The sequence below is a fragment of the Perissodus microlepis genome, chromosome 7 (genome assembly GCF_051167445.1).
Source record: "Perissodus microlepis isolate ML-2025 ecotype Zambia chromosome 7, ASM5116744v1, whole genome shotgun sequence".
NCBI classification, from domain to species: domain Eukaryota; kingdom Metazoa; phylum Chordata; class Actinopteri; order Cichliformes; family Cichlidae; genus Perissodus; species Perissodus microlepis.
The window spans coordinates 48167580-48188268 of record NC_140467.1 but is presented as its reverse complement, the minus strand read 5'-3'; the positions used below and the strand labels follow the sequence as shown (position 1 = coordinate 48188268).

Here is a 20689-nt window from a genome sequence, read left to right as displayed (position 1 = left end):
CGCCCCCCTCCCTCGCTGTCTTTTTCCCTTTGTGCAGAATCTTTTTCTACCTGCTCTGCCTCCTTCTTTCTGATCTCTTAGACCTGTCTTTTTCTTTTTTTTCCTTTTCATTTTTTTTTGTCTTCTTTCTTGCTTTCATTCTTTTCCACCAATCACAGAGCTTGGACCAGGTTGCCTTGACCAATGCCACCATTCTGGATGGCAGCGGGGGCGGGCCCAACGGTTCCCTGGCTGGCTCAGTGGGTTCTATGGCTGTCTGTCTTCCTTCTGAGTCTTCTCTCACTGACTCTCTCCACACCTCAGCGGTGAGCGTACAAAAAAAGGACAGATGTTGGAAGCTCAAGCAGGAATACTTTTGAACCAGCTCTGTGAAACAGATTTAAAAGGGGGGAAAAAAATGTGATGCTGGATCCCTTCCCCTGGCAGATTGGTATTAGATCACAGCTGTTTGGCGTACAGTATTGTTGCTCATATAATAATAACGCAGTGACTCATTCTCTTAGTGGTATCTTGTTGTCATTATCACTGCTCACAAGCTGTCTGCTGTCTGATTATTGGTCCTTAAAAGAATCCCAGTGGAGCATGTTGCACTGCATGTTCTTCTTGCCAGTAAATATTATTACCTGTTTGTATCTAACGCACTCCAGCGCCACCTGGTGGTCACAAGCAAGCAGAACTGGAAAGCACATCACTCTGTAGAGCGCCAGACCTCGACTAGACTGCTATCTCTCCTCCTTAGCCACACATTCTCACTCGGCGTCTGCTCCACCCTTAGCGAACACTCTCTGCCGCCCTCACACCTCGGTTTGTGTCCCTCCTCTCTTCCCATAGAGCGAGAGCGCGAACGACGAGGGCGGGGAGGGGGAGTATGTCAACTTGTACTCATCCAGCCAGGCCAATGGGGAGCTGCCTCACTCCCTCGGAGTAAGTAGCTGACCGGCACGGGGTGGGGAGGTGAAAGGTCAATTCCATTTGCACATCCCCATCACTTCAGGGGTATGAATCAATTGGAGGGATTTCGAGCGACGGTCGGCAGATGTCAGTCTCACATCTGTTGCGCGCCGAGCAGCTTTTATTGATTCACCTCCTGGAGCGATGGCGAAGAGATGGAATGTGAACATGGCCAAACCTGACTGAGCATGACTTGAGGTTCACAGGGTTTTGCCTGCAAGGGACTCGTGTGCTCCGGCTGGTGTCTGTGGGGGGAAAAAAAAGATGTCCATGTTGTGTATGTTGTTATGAATGCCTGGCTGCTGATTGCCACCCCCCTCTCTCTCTCTCTCTCACTGGCTGCGCTTTAACTGTAACAAGCGTTTAACCATGTTCAAATCTAACACCTAACATGTCGCTGCTGAGGGATTCTCAATGGCTTCCAGTAACACTTCTCATAACAGTTGTTGTGCACCTGTGCATGTGCGACAAGTGTATGTGCGTGCGTGTACAGTGGTGTTTGTATTCCTTTGGGGCAGCTTGTGCATTTGGGATTTTAAGGCATGTTGGGGTGAGGTGAGAAAGAGAGAGGGAGAGAGAACAAAGGATTAGGATGATGTATGGAAGTGTGGTTGTGTTTGTGGTTCTACATTTGGTGCTTCTACCCTGTGGTGTTGTTCTGGTTTGGGTATCATGTGTCGGGTTTTTCCTTACTCACAACGAAGGAAAGCTTCATTATTTGACCCCCCCAGCTCATTACACCATATCTGCATCAGCACTAATGGGGACAACATCCTTTGTAAACCTTGAGATAAACCATTCGCCATTTCTGCTCTGCCAACATGTTGCATGAGGTCCTAGTGGTCCCTCTGATGCCATCAACAGCCACGCAGCCTCCTGTTGCTGCGTGGGGGTCATTCATCAGTGATGATGTTACAGATGCTTATTTAATTATTTATTTTCCCCCCCTTTCCACAAATAGGACACAATCGTGGCTGATGATGTCCTTCAAGACCCCACCCCTCAGATGCCATCCACCAATAACAAAGAGGATAAGGAAAGGTATTGCAGAACGGATGTTCTTCACATTTGATGAGCTAGTTAGCACAACTGTGAAATATAATGTTTTGCAAAATAATCAGTTGTTTCCACTCTAGCACACACTGTGAATTTTGAACATGTTTAATGATGGCTGTGTGTGTGTGTGTGTGTGTGTGTGTGTGTGCGTGTGTGTGCGTGTGTGTGTGTGTGTGTGTGTGGTTTTTCAGAAGGCAAAAGGCAACTGATTCAGCTGGGAGCGATGAAGAAGATGTGGACGAGCTCGCCCTCATAGACCACAAGGAGATCATGAGCAGGATAACACTAAAACAAGAAGTAAGGGGACAGCTGTTTGAGGCCTGAGTGCTGTTTTTAGAAATCCACCAACAACAGAAGTGTGCAGCAGCACCAGCGTACAAAGCACGCTTCATCCTGTTAGTCCAGCTCAGGGTAAAAGGTCGCCGCGAGTCATTCAAATGTGAAATCAGATCCCGAGAGCAGCCGTGGCTGCCCTCTGGAGTTCAATCTCCAAAACTGCAGATCTAAAAATTGACTACTCTGCTGCTGCTCCATCCTCCTCCTTTGTCCTGTGTGGTGCAGTGTGGGGGTTAGATACAGAGATACAGATGTGTGAAAATGCTGTTGGCCACTCTGCAAGGTTAGGGCCAGTGTGACAGCAATGCTTTAATAAAGGAGACGGGGAGCGATCAGAAATGTAAGGAGGAAAGGTGTAAAGCTTTGCTGAGATTTAGAGATGTTGTGCAAGAAATATCGCAGCAGAGGCGATCTTTGTCACGCACAGATCGAGACTTTTTCTCCGTCATCAATTAGGGAGCTGGTGCAGGACAGGAGGGGTCGGGGAGGGGGAAGGAAATGTGCGTGCTTCATTTTGGGCTAGACTGCATCACTCCATCCCAAGTCTAACCACTCTTTTCTTCTTCTCCTCCTCCTTTCACTCTCACCACCTCTCCGTATTTCTCTGCCGCACCTCGCCCGCTACTTAATATTCGCAGAATGACGACGGCCCCGACGTCCGCGCCGGATCAGGGGACATCCTATTAGTCCACGCTACAGAAACAGACCGCAAAGGTACAGTACAGCACACGCAAAGCATCGCAGTCGTTATGTTGTGCAGTGTGTCACTGTGCTTCTGGGTCACTGGCACAGATTTGTTTTGCCAGCTTTGACAGCTGTGCGTTTACATTAGAGTCAAAGACAGATTTATGTGTACTTGTTTAAATTCGACTGCTGTGTTATTATTTTTCCTCTGAACGGTGTTTTAAATAGCTTTCTGTCTCTTTGCGGTTCAGTTTTTTGCAGCGTGTCAGCCCTTCACGTTTGATGTGCTGTCAGCTTTAATTAAGTAACTGAAAACACTGGCTGCACATCGACTGAAACACGCTGCCTTTTTCCCTCTGTTCTTGCTCGACAGATCTCGTTTTGTACTGTGAAGCCTTTCTGACTACATATAGGACTTTTATAACCCCAGAGGACCTCATTAAGAAGCTACACTACAGATATCCTTTTCAAATAACTCTACATGTCACTCTGACCTTTTTTTTGTTTGGTTGTTGTTGTTGACAGAGTGCTCTTTCTCTCACTTTAATCCTTATTTACCAAGGAGACCCTTGTTCATCCTGCTTGCTCATTTTAGAGCTTTCACTTAAATTATATTCATACTTTTTTCCTATATTTTATTTCTTTATTTTTTATTAATTTTTATTATTATTTTTAATGATTAAAAAAACTGAGACATTAGGGGCAGTGTGGGTTCTCTCAGGTTAACTAGTGATTCTAAATTGGCCATAGGAGTGAATGTGAGTGAGAATGGTTGTCCGTCTCTTTGTGTTGCTCCTGCAACAAATTAGCGACCTGTCCAGCCCTGTGGTACCTCGGACAGGGTCCAGCCCACCTCCTCCAACCCTGAACCGGACAAGTGGAAGAGGACGGATGGATGGATTTTAGACATCACATGTATTGGACTTAATATTTAGCACTCCACTGAAGACTAAACACATTACTTCTGCAGTGTTTCATCATTAACTTTATATGGCCAAACTTATTATTTGGACAAATTAGGAGATGCTTTAACAAATCATTCTTAATCATGTGTGTTGCAGACTTGCGTCACTGCAAACCTACTCGGGGAAATTTTGATAAGCTGTATTTTGTCCCGATGTCTTAATGACTAGACAGTTAATCAACTGATTGAGCATATCATCAGTGGAATATCTGATAATAAGTTAGTCACAGCTCTATTGTTTTTACTGCAGGAATTAATTAGCAACGCGGTAATGACAGTGATTACTGCCTAATGACGATCATTGTTTATACAAGACACTGAGGCTCACAGAAAGCTAAAGGGAACAGGCAAAAACAGTCTTGTGTCAAACACACATGCCTTTGAATTTTAGAGAAAATGTGTATTTGTTATGCCATTGTGATGTAGTCACATGATGCATGTCTATGTAGACATAAAGCGGTCCCATTACACTGTCTAATCAGTTACTTTGTTTGTTGTGTTTTCTGAGTTCAGACAGGACAAGTCAAAAAAAATCATCACTTACATCTGCAGAACTTAAGCAAAGCTCCAGGTTGAGTTCAAAAAGGTGTTTGTTTTTTTTTCTAAGCATGGTGGATATGGGGAGGCTTGCTTTGCATTAGCTGGCCTGCCAGAACCTAAAACTCCAGTGGGAGATCGTAAGTGTCACAATGGTGGTTATCAGCTTTGTGTGTTAACCCAGGCTTTCTGCTTCAGGCTCCTGTAAAAGGGATGTTTGAAGTGTTGTTTGACTCTTTCTCCACAAAATGGATCATAAGACTGTCCTGAAGACCGGAGAGTAATGCTGCAGAAAATTGCACATTTCATGATTTGTTCAACACAAGCGCACAGAGGGGAAATATAAATATGTTAATATATTTATATTACTGCTCTGTGTGCTGCTGTAACTGCTGCACATCAGAGCTCTGAAACTTAAAGGCATAAGCCTTAAAGGCAGATCGATGTGTTCAGCTCTGACTCCGTCTCATAGCCTTATTGACTAAATAGGAATTCTTGATGATACATAACCAATAAAATCTATGTGGTCAGTTTTCTGATCTGTCTTCTAGAAGCTGCAATTCCAGCAGCATAAGGAAAAAAAATCAACTTTATTTAAATAGAACCTTTGAAAGATCGAAGTTATAAAGTGCATCACAAGACAAACAGAGATAAAAGTGAAACGGTGATAGGTGTAAGAATACTGGCAGCACAAGGAGATTAAAAGTGAGCAATAAAGAAAATTAAAAATAGAAAACAGGTAAATTAAAAGCAAATATAAAATAATTAAAACATCATTGCTGGGGAAAGATGATACACTTTGGTGTACACTTTGTAACCCACAGCACAATATAAGTTAACACAATTATAAGTTAGTGTTTTAGAATTAGCTGAAGAGAAGCTAAAACAGGGGTGATGTGTTCGCTTTTTGTGTCGTTTTAGTAAAGAAGTCTGGCCACTGCATTTTAGTCCAGCTGTGCTCTGTAAACGTTGTTTCCACAAACAAGTGTATAACAAACTGCAATAATCTAACCTAAAGGAGATCAAAGCGTCTATACTTTTGGATAAAATTGATCTGACCTTGCTGGGACTCCTAAGCTGCATAAAACAAGACTCGACAAATTATTCAGGCTCAGGCGATTGTCAGAAATGATGATGAGGTCTTTACAATATTGGCTCAACTTTATAGACAAAGAGCAGTTGTCAATAAAACCGTTAAAAGCTCTGCAGGTATTCTGGCCATGTGTTGAGGCTAATGACTCTGCAAAAACGCCCTGCACCATAGTTCAGCATTCAGAGTGGGACACTAATTAATAAAAGCAGAGTGTGGGAGACTGTTCAGCAGATTAGGACCAAACATAACAAGAAATTAAAGAATTTCTGTATTGCAAATTCCAGGAAAAAATGCGATGCATGGTTTCCACTGCTGTAACTTCAAAGCTGGGCCTCATGGTTGCATGTATACATATTCCTTGTGTAGACTTACAGGATGCTGTTTGAAATAACAGAGAAAATGTGGCACCCACAGTCAATTTTTAAGCCAAAAAGCTGAACACACAAGTTACCTTGGTGATCTAGACAGGTACCCATTATTCTCACCTCACAGTACAACTCTTAGAGCAGGAATCAAGGAAAACAAGAGAAGCTGAAGTGGAGGTGGGTATCAAAGTGGCTTACAGCTCTGCAGTTACAGAAGTCGAGCTGAAGCAAACAGCACTCTTCATATAAGATTTGCCAGCTGATTGAGTAGAAGGTTCTTTATCCAAAGCTTGGCTCAGTGGCCTGTCTGAACTAAGGTGACTCTTGATTTCTTCAATGTACATAACATACCTTTGATGCCGATTAATAAGCAAATTATTTTGAATTTATTTACTACATAAATGGAAAAGAATGTGACTGTAAAGGGAAAACCACACCAAAGCTGGAAAAACATCTGCAAACATGACTTCAGTTCTATTTAGGAATCCTTACACAAAATAGTGGGAGCATTATCTATCTGTAAGTATCCCTACAGTACACTGCTGTTGCCATGACAGTTTTTTGTAAAGTGCTCTTCACTCCTGACTTTGTCCTTATACTTAAATATTAAAGAAAGATGTTGTGTATGTACTCCTTGGTGGGATAGGGCTAGATATGTGGGCGTGTGTGATTACTCTGCACCGTGATGTTGCAGAGTAATGCAGAAGTGATATAACAAGCAGTGTAACTGATTGAAGTAAATGAGTGAAGAAATGCATTGTTTTTTAAAAGGGAAAACATGTAATATGTTATGTATTCATAGTTCACTTATTTTGGGTAAAAACCGTACTGGGACAAGTCCCTGATGAATTGATGATTCATTCATCTGCCACTTCTTGGAAGTATCATGAAGTATCAAGCTTTTTCTTTTTTTAATTCCACATTAAACACTGTTGTCACTGTCCTTAACCACAAAGCACATATACCACGTTCTGCCATAGTCCAGACACCTTCAAGAAACGAGTCAGCAAGAACACGTTCTTCGTGCTGGTTCGTGTGGTAGATGAGCTGTGGTGAGTAGTTATTGTTCCCCGTTGTCCTTCTTTTGTTACCTTTTGACTGCTTTATTGAGCTGACAGATTTCTTTTGTCCCTTCTGTGTCTTCCAGCCTGGTAGAGCTGACCGAGGACATTTTGAAACAGCTCATGGACCTGGTGTTCACACTAGTGTGTAATGGCGAACTCAGTCTCGCCCGTGTGCTCCGCAAGAATATCCTGGATAAGGTGGAGCAAAAGAAGCTGCTGCGTTACACTAACTCACTCAAGCCCCTCGCGGCACGAGGGGTCTCTGCAAGGTACTGTGGGAGTTTCAAGTCAAGTCTTTTTGAGGCGTGCATGGGGATGGGGATGACGGAAAAATGCAGTGCTTCTCTTATAGCTCTGTACCTTTAAGGATAACAAGCAGGGCTGGATTCAGTGCCTGGCAGACTTGCAATCAGAAACCACAAGACTGCAGTCATAGAATCTTAAACCAATTTAATGATTCCCAGATGATATCATGGCTGCAGTTAAACATTTGGGGAGTAAAGCGTTGTGTACTGAGATGTATCTTAATATCAGATTCCATTTTAACTTCATTAAGCAGCTATTTTATCGACACAGGGTGCTGTATTAAAATAATTTCTCTGTACTAATTAATAATCAGTCAACCAGTTTGAGGTAATATAAGAAATAGCTTAGTAATTCTGATGAAAGTGAAGATGATCAGACAGTCCAGGTAAATGAATTCTAATGAGCAGTGGAAGGTTGAAGCACTGACAGTTTGGCACAGGATAGGTGAACGGTGACAGCGCTAACAGGAGTGAAGCCAGGCGGGGACGATCAAGGACACAAATAAAAATCGGAAAGCGGTGCACAGTTTTTCTGTGGTTTCTGGATTAAACAACGTGTCCCTCAAGTGGTGTGAAAGATTGTGCAATGGCTTGTTTTCTCTCATTTGGTAGCTGTATCAAAAGGGTTACCCAATCAGCAGCTATGTGTGCACTATGTATCAATCCGCTATATTAAAAAGGCAGAGTTAGTGGCTCAGCTGTGTGCCACAACAGTGCACCATAGTTTCCATTTAAATTGTTTTGTAAAGTGTTTTGGAATGAATTGAACCATAGCCTGTATATAAATGATGGACATAGCCGCAGTGAGGTCACCCATTGATTCTGGACTCTGCAGTAACACTGAGGCAAAGTTGAACCCAGGAACCCTGCAACAGTCTTCAGTTCAGTTTTATTTTATTCATACAGCACCTGAAGGCGCTTTATATTGTAAGGTACAGACCCTACAATAATACAGGGAAAGTCACAACAATCAGGTGACCCCCTATGAGCAAGTACTTGGTGACAATAGGAAGGAAAAACTCCCTTTAAACAGGAAGAAACCTCCAGCAGAAACAGACTCAGGTTCAGGGAGGGCTGCCATTATGTGGATGGTCTACCACTCATCCACACGACGTATAGCAGCACCCACTACATCCATGTTTTATGCTAGAACTACAGTTTTGGCGGTTCTGCTTTGTGTGTGTTGTATATTTGCCACCCTGTCACCTGTCAATCATTGGTATCCTGCGATCTAATTGGCAGCCATTTCAACTATCCCCCTTGAAGTTGAGGAAAGTTTCATTTGGTACCCACCCACTACACGTGACACGTAGTGTTTTTTTGCCTGTGGACATGTGAATGTCATTGACTTTCTTTTGTCTCTGCTAGTCACTTCCTGTGGGGATGTGCCTTGACATATAGCAATGGCCATAAATGCAGTTTCTTCCAGTTAAAAGGGAGTTTTTCCTTCCCGCTGTCACCAAGAGTTTGGTCAAAGTGGTTGTCTGATTGTTGGGTCTTTACCTTACAACATAAAGCACCTCGAGATGACTGTTGTTGTGTTTGTAAGGCTTTTTTGCTCTTCGGGACAGATGGGAAAGTAGGAGGTTGTGTCGCTTCAGTTTCAGACTCCATCTAATGATTTGTGTGTTTTTCATCAGGCCTGGAACTCTTCACGACTTTCGCAGTCACGAGATCGCCGATCAGCTCACACTTCTCGACGCTGAACTTTTTTATAAAATTGAGGTACGGTGCCTTCGTTGCTGCGTTAAATCTTTCACCGATCTGCCGCTTATTTGTGGTTTGACACATAATCAATCCCAACCTTGTGCTCTGCTCTCCTCTGTGTTTTCCTTCAGATTCCCGAAGTTCTACTTTGGGCCAAGGAGCAGAATGAGGAGAAGAGTCCGAACCTGACTCAGTTCACAGAGCACTTTAACAACATGAGCTATTGGTATGACAAAAAAAAAACTAAACACAAACCTCATCAGACACTGTAACGCTTAACTCAACATCTCCTCCCCTATAATTAAATTCTGTGGCTTTCCTCTCATACCATCTCGCCTCAATAAACGCCGACACCCCACCGTGTCTCTCTCTTTCTCCTTGCAGGGTTCGCTCTTTGATAATTCAGCAAGAGAAAGCTCAAGACAGAGAAAAGCTGCTTCTCAAGTTCATTAAGATAATGAAGGTTGGTTTAAGTCTTACAAACCGTACAAATCATCAGGAGTTTCCCTGTTTAACAGCATTTAACAGTCATATTTATTTTTATTACAGCACTTAAGAAAGTTGAATAACTTCAACTCCTACTTGGCAATACTGTCTGCTTTGGACTCGGCCCCCATCAGGAGGTTGGAGTGGCAGAAGCAGACCTCAGAGGTGAGACGATTGCGAATTTAGGAAGAGAAATTAAAAATCTCCTCAGGTATCAGAACTGTTATTTAATTTAATAAACATCCCCAAATCTTCTCCCTCAGGGATTGGAGGAGTATTGCACGCTGATCGACAGCTCCTCCTCCTTCAGGGCATACAGAGCTGCACTGGCTGAAGTGGAGCCCCCGTGCATCCCTTACTTGTGAGTAAATGTGCATGACTCATCGAGATGGGCGTCTACCCACGACTGGTTCATTTATTCCTTCCACTCTTCTCCACAGGGGTCTCATCCTCCAGGACCTGACCTTCGTCCACCTGGGGAACCCTGACCTGATCGACGGGAAGGTCAATTTCTCCAAACGCTGGCAGCAGTTCAACATTCTGGACAGTATGCGGCGCTTCCAACAAGTGTAGGTCCATCGGAATAAGTAGGATTTAATAAGAAGCCACTGAACACATCAATCGCAGCAATAAATGTCATCATCGTTTGCCACTGGAAGGAACGCTAATGTGTTCCTGCTTTGTTCTCCATTAAATTTTAATGTCATAAAACATGGCTGTCATCTTCACACAGACTGCTTTGCTTTCTCAGTAATGAATTACCTCTTCTCATCTCAGGCATTATGAGCTGAAGCGCAACGAAGACATCGTCTCGTTCTTCAACGACTTCAGCGATCACCTGGCCGAGGAGGCCCTCTGGGAGCTGTCGCTGAAGATAAAACCCAGAAACATCTCGAGACGCAAGACGGACCGCGAGGAGAAGACCTAGGGCCCGCGGAGGGGAGGAGGGCCTCCAACACTGACCTCCAACTGTGCTTCATGACACTAACTCCACTTTACTACAGACTGAAAGAGAGACGAACGGAAGCTACCCGCCGAGGCTGATGGGAGACTCATTGTGGGTGGGGGGAGGGGGTTGAGAACAAACTACAGACAACTGAAGCGTCATCGAGGTTTACAAAGAGCTCTACTGCTCGGGGAGATTATAATTGGGATTATTGAAGACATTCTGTGGCTGCGGCGAGACAACAGGTAGACCGGTGCCAAGGAGGGGAAGAATCACAGGGAGACACTACGGAAATGACCAAAGTCTGCTCCCTGGGCTTTCTGTTTTAGAGTGGAGCTGCTGCGCGAGTGTGTGTGCGCGCGCGCGCATGTGAGTGTGTGTGTGCGCGTGCGCATGTGAGTGTGTGAGCTGAATGGTCCATTACTCTCAAGCCGCTCCTTCCTCTTCCTCATGTATGTGCCATCTATTGGTTTTCTTCAGCCCTCTCCCTACTCGAGTTCCCCTCAAACGGCAGCCTGACACAAACTGTGACATCTACGGGCGGGCTGCAGACCCCCGAGGGCTCGCTGTGGGCACGTGGCTGGGAGGTGGGAGATTTGGACTTGGAGGAGAGGATGGCCATGATAGACTGGAAACCTATGTTTTGCAACATTTTTGTGTAAGAATCATGTATGGTTATGAAATGTATTATATACAGTGCTCCTTTTGTTCTTAAAAAGGATGTTTATGCTTATGAGAAGAGCTCTGCTTCTCCCAAGTGCCATACACGTGCACTTGAAAGAAAAAAAAAAAAAAGATAAGCAAAGCAAAAACACAAAAAGATAAATAACTAAAGATGCTGTGATCTGTGTACATCATTCTGAATCATCGAGTGCCGTGTTCAAGTGTAGAGAAACCATCAGGCAATCACAGTCACGTCCCGGTCATGTTAGTGTGTGAAAGCGGCGCCTGTGTGTGACTGAAGTCCTCTGTGACTTGTGTGTGTGTGTGTGTGTGTCATTCCAAAAATGTGCTGTAGTAAAATCATTTTTTTTATTCCTTTTTGGGGATAAAACCAACACATCACACTGTGCTCTCAAACTCCAATAAAGCAAACGGCTCTTTCTATACACACTGTGTTGGTCACAAGATCCACCACCCCCATTCCACCCCACCCTCCTTTTCTCAAATCGACTGACACTTGAATAAAGTTTAACAGTTTCCGTTTATTGTCGTACACAAATGACGAGTGGAAGTAAACAAATTAAGGCATAGATCCATTATTAAATAATTAAGGATGTGCTCGATATGAAACTAGGTGCAACACATCTGGCTCTGACTTGATTTAAAAGAGAAACGTACAAGACATCTGCATTATTTCAATATATTAATCTGAAAGCAATAAAGACGCGTGACTCAGTTTAACAGTAGGGCCACTCCAAGTGCAAAAGCGTGACTATAGGTCAGCATCTACTGTACAGAAACACTTCCTACCCTCAATTATAAGACCTCCAGTCTCAGACACAGGTCACATGACTGGACTTAACACTGAAAAAAAACAAAAAACAAATTAAAGCATCATGGAAGACTGCTTGTTTAAAAACAAAAAACATATTCAAGAGTTTGGTAATGCACCAATAACTGCAGTTAAATGGGAAAGACGTTGCAGCACTAAATCCCTGCAACATGTGATTATGGGTAATATTTTAAAATAATGCAGAGCGTGTCCGACACACTTCACATTTAGAAAAAAGAAAAAAAAATTAAATACAATCTGTAGCAGCGATTAAAGCTCAAAGCCAATCGATTCAAATCTATACAGTCTCAGTGAGGCCGACTGCTGGGCTCCAGGAGGACCCTCTTTCCTGGGGCGTTAGCGGATCCGTTCTGTAGGTCACCTTGCTCAGACAGGACCCGTTTAAGAGCACGTGCTTGGCCGTTCACGGATCCACGCTGCCATTTGCAGATTTCGCCATTTAAAATATCTTGGATATGCTGCACAATGAGGTTAATGGCCACTGATGGATATAAAAAAAAAAAAAAACGAGTTGGGGTTTTTCTGGTTTTTGACTCTACAGAGAGCAAGAAAATGCTGAAATGTATTTATTTTCTTAAGGAAAAAGCACTCACCCATATTGTCGACTCCTCTTGGAATGATGACATCTGCATACTTCTTAGTCTGGGAAGAACAAAATGTCTTTAGAAACAAATGTAACGCGTGTCTGCTTAACAGAATAGGATGCTGAACAAATAAGCGCATAATCGGGGCTGACCACCACACTTACAGGCAAACAAAACTCTTCAAAAGCTGGCTTCACAAATGTTGTATACTGACTGAGAATCTGCTCAAGGTCTCTCCCTCTGCTCATGTCTCGCAGAACTACAGGAGGAGAAAAAAAAAAGAAAAAAGTAGGATATGAAGTAATATCAACTGTAAAAATGTGACGCAGCATATAAAGATTAGACCAAAAACAGAATCCCAAAGACAAGTGATGATGACTTTCCCATATTTGTGTTCTCTTCATTTCACTGTCTGTAATATCTATTAATATTACTATGGTACAAAATTTGAGAGTCATCCTCAGTTTCTTTATATTTTGCTAGAAAAAAAATAGGAAATGGGTACAGTAATTTATTCAAACTTGCATGGAAATACCCGTATATAAAGAAAAATTGAGTTCTAGTGATTTGGAATATTAGTTCTGATGAACACAGGTCTCGCTCTTGTAATTTCTGTAAGTAGCCTGCAGGAATAGTGCTCCAGGCTTCTTTGGGTGTTGGCTGCCTTTTGTTCTGCTCTCTGTGAGGAGGATCCCACAATGCTTCAGTAATGTCCAGATCACTGGGGAGGCCAATCCATGACCTATAATGTTCCATTGTATGATTGTTTTTTAATCCATCTGTGTTTTTGCTGCATTAATAGTTTGTTTGAGATCATCGTCATGATAAAAACTCAAGCTGCTTCATATCACACATTTTCCAGATGGTTCTGTATGTTCGATCAATTTCTGACCGCAACTTTCTGTGTTCATAATTCCTTCAATTTTGACAAGATCCCCAAAGCCACTGGTCGAAATGCAGCCTTAAACCATGACAGAGCCTCCGCTGTGATGGGCAGATGGCTAAACGCTCTCCTGACCTCCTCTGTATATAGACAGCCATCTAAACCTAAAATTTAGAAATTCAGATTCATCGTGCCTTAAGACCTGTTGCCACTGATTTACAGTGTAGTTTTTCTGTTATTTGGTATACCTCAGCCTTTTCTTCCTGTTTCCCCTCCTTAACAACGGCTTCTTGACAGCCACCCTTCCACTGAGACCATTTCTGATGAAGCTTCAGTGACAGATCTATTGAAGGGCCAGATCCTGTGTCTGGCTTTTGTTGGATCTTTTCGCCCCATTTCTTTAGGACATGACTTTCAAATACTGTTCACTGCACCACAGCAAGATATGCCAGCTTTTCAGCTAATTGATTCTGATGTAAGGGTTGAATGCTCAGCCAAATACACCTTTGGGCATGACCTGGCCAGTCAGCCAACAAAATGAGCCCCCTTAGTTCTGCTGGCAAGTTTTCCATTTTTGGCCTCTGATGATAAAGCTTTTTATGGATTAGATCATCGTATTGTTACCAAACCACAATAATCCCAACAAACAGCACAGTTTGACATCTTAAACTTAAAAATTAATAGAAAATCAACAAAGACTGGTAAATGAAAGTTATTTTGTTCATGTTATTTTGAAAGTTTTGAAATCTTAGGAAACATAAAAAAGTTGTTTTGTTTTTGTTTTTTTTAAATAACAAATTTTTGGTCTGGTTTTCACATGTGTAAGGGAGTCACCGATACCTCTGCGAGACAGTCTGACGTCTGAATCTGTATCCACAAACAACTTCATGTGAAACATGTCGCGCACTTTCTGTGGGTAGAAAACGAGGATCCCCTCAAAGAGGACTACGTCCGCCGGGTAAACTGTGATCCTCTCTTCCTGCCTATAAACACAATAAATGAGGTGAGGACAGAGGACTTTATTTTTTTATAAAGAATATCAGGGCTTAGAACCACGAAGAGTTTCCTTCCTACCTGGAATGGGTGACAAAGTCATATGTCGGCACTTCGACTACCCTCCCCTCCACGATATCCTTCAACGTTTGGTACATTAACTCATTGTCAAATGCCTCTGAAAGACATTAAACCGAAACACTGAAGGACTAGCCTTATGTGTCTAATTCACTGTATAAAACAGCAAAAACATGATTAAATCAATAAATATGTGAAGTACATAATACGAGGCATGTAAGGAGCATAATTTCACAAAGCCCATCTTCAGCATTACCCACTAAACCCACACGTGTTAACACAAGTGTACTTAACTAAAGCACTGCTTCCAGCCCATATATTGTCACCTGCTCAGAAATAGCAACCCCAAACTCTAAATAAAATTAAGCATTGCAATTCATCATGTCAGACTTTGAATTTTCTGTTTCTGTGGTTTTTTGCTCATGATTTTGTTTTACTTTTTTTTTTCCTCCACAGGACTTTTATATTTACTACAGATGTTAGATCATCCAGTAACAATATCTGGATGTCTTTTATAATTAACAACACCCTTAATACAGCATAACAAAATATATATGCATGTTATTTTACAATACAGGTAGGTCTTTAACTCTCCTATACCTCTATTAGAGTGATCTTACAAATACACTGACTGGGTCTGTCGTGATCAGATTTGGCAGAGGGGAAAAATATCCTACTTGTAGCATGAGCCTACCTGGGTGATCGAAGTTGTACTGGCCTTTGATCGCTTTGGCTTTTTGATCTGGAGTCAGGACCCTGTAGAAGCAGTCCTGGCTTATAATTGCCACCTTCCTCTGGCGGTGGTCCACCTTGTTCTGACCCAGGAGCTCCATGATCTTTGCACAGACGGTCGACTGTAAATAAATAAATACAAATCTACTATTGTTGTCGGTAATGCCTTTGATTGTATTAAAGCACAATATTAAATTCTATTTTAGGTGATGTCCTGAGCAACAGTCTGAAGTGAAACGTTGTATAAGTGACCTCGGTATTTATTAGCTGACTCCTGGTCTATAAAGAACTGACAGTTTCATTACAGCGGCTAGTTAGCTGGACAAGACTTGGGCGCCACCAGGTCACAAATATAGTATGAACACAGCAGACATGTAATTATGACCAACATACGTATTTCCCGGGTAAGTGAGTGTGACATTTGTTTTTGTCAGGTTGATAAACGCTAATATTGGCGCCAATAGCAGAGTACGCAAAGCTAGCCGGGATGCTAAATCACATACAAGCCCTAAACATGACGGACCTTGCCGCTGGCCGTTCCTCCGCTGACCCCGATCAGGAAAGGCCGATGGCGGGGCCTGTCCGCCTCGTCCTGGGCTCCTGCAGTGTCCATTGCAGTCAATTCTATAGACTGCAAAATATAGCTAGCTTAGCTGAGAACTACTTGTCATATATGTTTACACGTTTACTGTACGCGACAATGCGAGATGTCGCGAGATTAGTCGTTCCCAACGGAACGCCCACAGGGTCATTTGGAGCGGAATAATGTTTTAAAAAAATAAATAACAACAACAACAAAAATAATAATAATAATTTCGATGTTTTCCTATACACACATTACAGTTCGGGATAGTTAATTTATTATTTAATTAAAAACTATTCTTGCTTCAACTACAGTTAGTTGTTGGATTTATACTTCCAGCACCTTCTTTTGAAAGCTTATCATGTACACTAAAATGATCAAAATGCACGATGAAAAAATAAAAGCAATTTCAAAAAATGCGATTTTATTAATAAATCAAATATAGCAATTTTACAGTATAAACATTACAGTACAAGCAGAGCGTTATCATTTTTCTGGATCACTGCTAGACTCCTCTGTGTCTTCAGCACACTGTGGCTTGTCTTCTGTGGACTGATCCATCACTATCTCCAGAGCAGCACTTCCTTCAACCCTCTTCACTGTCTCTCCTTTGGCAGCGAGGATTTCCTCAATGTTTCTGAAGCAAAAGACCAACACTGAAAATTATACTGAAATATACTGCAGCAGCAGTCGTTGGCTGAAACAGAGACATCGATTACCTGCTGCGATTCAGACACGTCTCAGATATTATATTATGATGTTGCTGTTATGTTAAACAACACGTAAGAGTCGGTATTAAAAGTTTAAAAAAAAATCAGACATTACTAATTACTGACTGATAAACTCGCCAGGTTAAACTAATAGTTTTACAATTATATTGGTGTTTATACATACCACTAAAGTAATATAAGGCGATACAGTCATGCAGTTAATACTGATTCATGGTGCTTTTTCATGCAGACAAATGATTGTCAGGTACTGGCTCTATATACAGTAACTCCAAGGAATAGTAGATATTAATAGATGGATGCTTCTCAAGTGGTTCCTACAGCGGACGGATCCACATATTTGATTTGGCACAGATTTTGTGCTGGATGCCCTTCCCTCCACCAACAGAGCCACTCTGAGGCTCTGTTTGTCTGTCCTCCAGCATCTTATACATGTAAGGCAAATTATTTAACCACTACACAACAGAGCCACTCCAGGGAGAAAACTAAATCTTTTCAACTGATTTGTTTTGAATTATTATTTTACACTCACTTTGTATGGAATCTTATACATATTTGTCTGTACCAAAAAAATCTTTACTGCACACAAGAAAATAACTTGATATTAAAAACGTTCAAATTACCCTACAGAGACTTTGTACTGTACACTGTTGGGCAAAAAACATCAAGAATTTCATTCATGTTTAAGGCTAAGTTAAATCATTCCCCCCTTCTTGCAGCAGAGAAGACTGCTTTAAAATTATTCTGGGATGCTTATCATTGTTTTATTATTAGATCAGACGCTCTAATCACATGAACCGCAAATACTGCCATATTAAAGGACCCAATACACTCTCGGGATGTTGTTTTGAATCAGTGAGGAGTCCACGGCACTACCAACCTTTTCCCTTCCAAGTCGGTGAACCATTTGAGGTTATCGGCTATGATGTGGTGATTCTTGCATCCTGAACACGTGACTATGACGACACCTTTGTGGTAAGCCAGCTTAGAGATCTTCTGCATGGATCTGGTGGAGCAAACCTGCGAACAGGACACAGTCTGCGTGTCATATACATGACTTTAAAAGAAAAAATAATCAAAAACTACCTCAACACTGTGCGTGTGCGTGCGCTACCTTGCACGTGTAAACGAGGTGATAGTGTGTTGACTGAATTTGCCCCAATGCCTCACTGCTGACACTCCGAGAAATTGAGAGTCCTCGGTAACTACTAAGATGAGGTGTGCACCTGTAAGCGGGTGACAGAAGACGAAAACCTATGTTGTCCTGTGAAGAGAGCAGCCCTGCCCCGCCTGTCCTGGCTGTGGTTGGACAGTGAGCCACAGCACAGAGTCTGCGCAAAACTGAACGGTTACAGTGAGACCAAAGAGAGCGGCTGACCGCTCGCGCAGTGCTCGAAGAATAACTGAGTGTCAGACACTTCTGTAAAAACAACATTTTCACGGCTGTGTTCAAACGGTAAAAGTCCATTTTCAGTCGCAGATGAAATTGCTAATGATTTCATCAACGTGGATGTTGTCGCACTCTGATGACATCACGCACCTACATTTTCAAAATAAAATGCATTAAATTATTTATTTTTCCTACAAAGGCAAACATATTCCCAAATGAAAGCAGTAACGTGAATTTCTTTTGGAGACATCTCAGTTATGTTTGAGATGTGTTTAGTGTGTTTCTTTGTTTTTTATTTACAATAAACATCTAAGCTGACAACAATGTTCACAATCTGGTCATCTACAGGTATTTTTGTGTAACTATTATGCTAATTCAGTTCAGGTCAACTCAGTTTTATTATTTATCAACAAATCACAACAGCGAGGCCCTTTTTACGTTAAGGACCGTGGGAAGGAAAAACTTCTCTTTAACAGGGAAAAACGCAGAACCAGGCTCAGGGAGAGGCAGCCATGTGCCAGTTGGGGATGAGAAGAAACAAAGCAAAACAAGGACATATTCATTATTTTAAAGAAAAAACAACCTAAGCTATTAGTTTTAGCCAAAATACATGGGACACAAAAAAAATTCCATAGAAAAACGGAAATTGTCCTGGCAATTTTCTGCCAGTAGATTATCCATTTTTTCTGATCTATTTTATTGTCTTTCCATAAACCCATATCCATATCCATATTTTTATAGTTTATCTTCTCTACCATTTACTTGAAGTTCTGTAAATCTTTAAGCAAAAAATTCACCATATCCCAAGAATTTCATTAATTGAGTTTGAACCAAAATGTTAAACTAAAGATACAAGTGATCTATGGAATTATTTTTCTATCAGTTTGAGAAAATAATTTCATTTCTGACTTTTGCATTTCCACGCTCATGTAGCATCTTGCAGTTTTTGCTTACAATGACCTTGACCTTTGACCACGGAATTATAATCACTCAATCCAGCAGTTGGTGTCCTACAGATATTGTGGTCATATTGTGAGACTGGGACATATGGACATCCACACCTCAACCTGCAAGGAGGAGACATAAAGAAGTATTTACTATAAACAAGACGTTTGTTTAAAATAACCAAATATTAAGATGCATATGCATTAAAAACATTGAACATTAAACAGCTGCAAATGAGCTGTAAATATAAGTAACACTTCTGAAACACAATGAATTTGTGATATGGTCTATGTCCACACCTTACTTCCTGATAGACCTTCGTCAGTCAGTATAAGCAAATACTGATTCTTGCGGATTTCATGAGCATGATGCATTACTATATAATAAACATCTCAGATGTCTATATAGTTATTCAAACTACCCCAAGCTGGACCACCTAGCAGGTTCAAATTCTGTTTGCATACACTGAAGGAAATTCTAACAAAGTTCAGCTTCTCTGGCTAAGGAGCTAAACCTGCCAAAAACCTACCGCAAAGCCCTCCACAGCAAAGGTTGTTGTTCATTTATGACAGAAAAAATAAAGTTTGAATTGCATTGATTATCTGGAGAGGTCAGGCATTTCTGTGGAGTCACTCACATGAGGGTCAATACAGTCTTGAATGTCTCAGATTCAGATTCTGCACCTCTGGGATGGCCATTGTTTCACAAATCCAGAATCATATATCATATTATTAGCATTAACTGAGTAGTTCACAGACACTTTTCATCACCTCATTGTTTCCCAAGGCTTTAGTGGGAATTGAAGTGGTAAGGACACAATGTATAACAAAACTTTTTACAATGTTCCAGTAGGTTGTGGCCAAGGCTGCTGCAGGCCTGTGGAGGTTAATTGAATGGCAATAAGCACAAATGACCAATGCACTGAGCCGTGTTGGTTAAGGGAAAGGTATGGATGTCTTAAAAGTGGAACTCGGTGGCACACTATCTCTGTGATGGGTCCATGTGCAGTTTCTGGGTATTATAATTCTTTGTTACTGTGACAGAGCAAGCACAGGGCTCACTTGTATGACTTGTGATACAGATGAACTAAATAAACACATTTCTAAACTAGAAGGTTTTAGTGCTGTGAAAATTTCTTATTTCATACTTGTCACATTTGTCACAAGCTAAGTTCAGTTTCGTTAACTTCACCTAGGCCTGCCAGACCTGTTGAATCAAAAAACCACTTAATAGTAATTGTCTGACAAAGTGAAGTAGGCTAAATAATCTCAAAACCCAACACGTTATGCCACGACCTAAAGAAACTCAAGGGCAGCTGAGAAAGTCATTCTCAGCCTGGAAATGGATACAAAGCCATTCAAAAATTGAATTTTGTATTGTCTCAAGTTATCTTTGTCTGATATTAAAATTTGTTTGATGATCTGAAATATAAGCCTGACAAATATGCAAAAAAAAAAACCCCTAACAAATCAGAAAGGGGGCAAATACCTTTTCACAGCAAGTATTTACACCTTAAAATATGTTATCTCTAAATGCTGTTTGTTTATTAACATGTTATGGACTGTACTATATGATATTCTGCACAAATGATCATTACAGGGAGGATTCATACCTTATTCATAAGCCCTCACTTTAGGCAAACATGTATTATTCAGTGGGAACAGTTCCATCTAAAGTTTGATTTGAAGGCTTTTTGCATCTGTTCTGAAGTGAATATATAATGCTTGGAATGAGGTTGAGCACATTTCCGATAATATTTAGAC

The 20689-nt window shown here is 41.5% G+C and overlaps 3 protein-coding genes across 8 annotated transcripts in view; 1 reads left to right on the top strand and 2 right to left on the bottom strand.

The window, feature by feature from the left end:
* The window catches only part of rapgef1b (Rap guanine nucleotide exchange factor (GEF) 1b), a 44940-nt gene extending 33337 nt beyond the window's left edge, over positions 1 to 11603 (top strand). For 2 of the 6 annotated variants that reach the window (XM_084935588.1, XM_084935587.1), the window contains 15 exons: positions 159 to 305; positions 832 to 924; positions 1913 to 1992; positions 2199 to 2304; positions 2982 to 3057; positions 3401 to 3489; positions 6950 to 7038; positions 7134 to 7319; positions 8996 to 9080; positions 9194 to 9288; positions 9447 to 9525; positions 9612 to 9713; positions 9812 to 9909; positions 9989 to 10117; positions 10326 to 11603. In XM_084935588.1, coding sequence (XP_084791714.1) covers positions 159 to 305; positions 832 to 924; positions 1913 to 1992; positions 2199 to 2304; positions 2982 to 3057; positions 3401 to 3489; positions 6950 to 7038; positions 7134 to 7319; positions 8996 to 9080; positions 9194 to 9288; positions 9447 to 9525; positions 9612 to 9713; positions 9812 to 9909; positions 9989 to 10117; positions 10326 to 10476 — 1605 coding nt within the window. In that variant the 3' untranslated portion in view covers positions 10477 to 11603. The remainder of the gene's footprint in view (positions 1 to 158; positions 306 to 831; positions 925 to 1912; positions 1993 to 2198; positions 2305 to 2981; positions 3058 to 3400; positions 3490 to 6949; positions 7039 to 7133; positions 7320 to 8995; positions 9081 to 9193; positions 9289 to 9446; positions 9526 to 9611; positions 9714 to 9811; positions 9910 to 9988; positions 10118 to 10325) is intronic. The other 4 variants (XM_084935589.1, XM_084935592.1, XM_084935590.1 and 1 more) reach the window with 2 other exon arrangements.
* Positions 11604 to 11679: 76 nt separating this feature from the next.
* Positions 11680 to 16011, bottom strand: uck1 (uridine-cytidine kinase 1). Its single transcript, XM_084935594.1, has 7 exons — positions 15804 to 16011; positions 15243 to 15402; positions 14552 to 14648; positions 14318 to 14460; positions 12759 to 12853; positions 12604 to 12652; positions 11680 to 12491 (listed from the first exon to the last, which is right to left on the bottom strand). Exons 1-7 carry the CDS (start codon positions 15891 to 15893, stop codon positions 12298 to 12300), a joined length of 828 nt encoding a protein of 275 aa, XP_084791720.1. The 5' UTR covers positions 15894 to 16011; the 3' UTR covers positions 11680 to 12297.
* Positions 16012 to 16270: 259 nt separating this feature from the next.
* dnlz (DNL-type zinc finger) lies at positions 16271 to 18127 on the bottom strand. Its single transcript, XM_084935595.1, has 3 exons — positions 17706 to 18127; positions 17472 to 17611; positions 16271 to 16500 (listed from the first exon to the last, which is right to left on the bottom strand). Exons 1-3 carry the CDS (start codon positions 18057 to 18059, stop codon positions 16350 to 16352), a joined length of 645 nt encoding a protein of 214 aa, XP_084791721.1. The 5' UTR covers positions 18060 to 18127; the 3' UTR covers positions 16271 to 16349.
* Positions 18128 to 20689: the final 2562 nt, after the last annotated feature.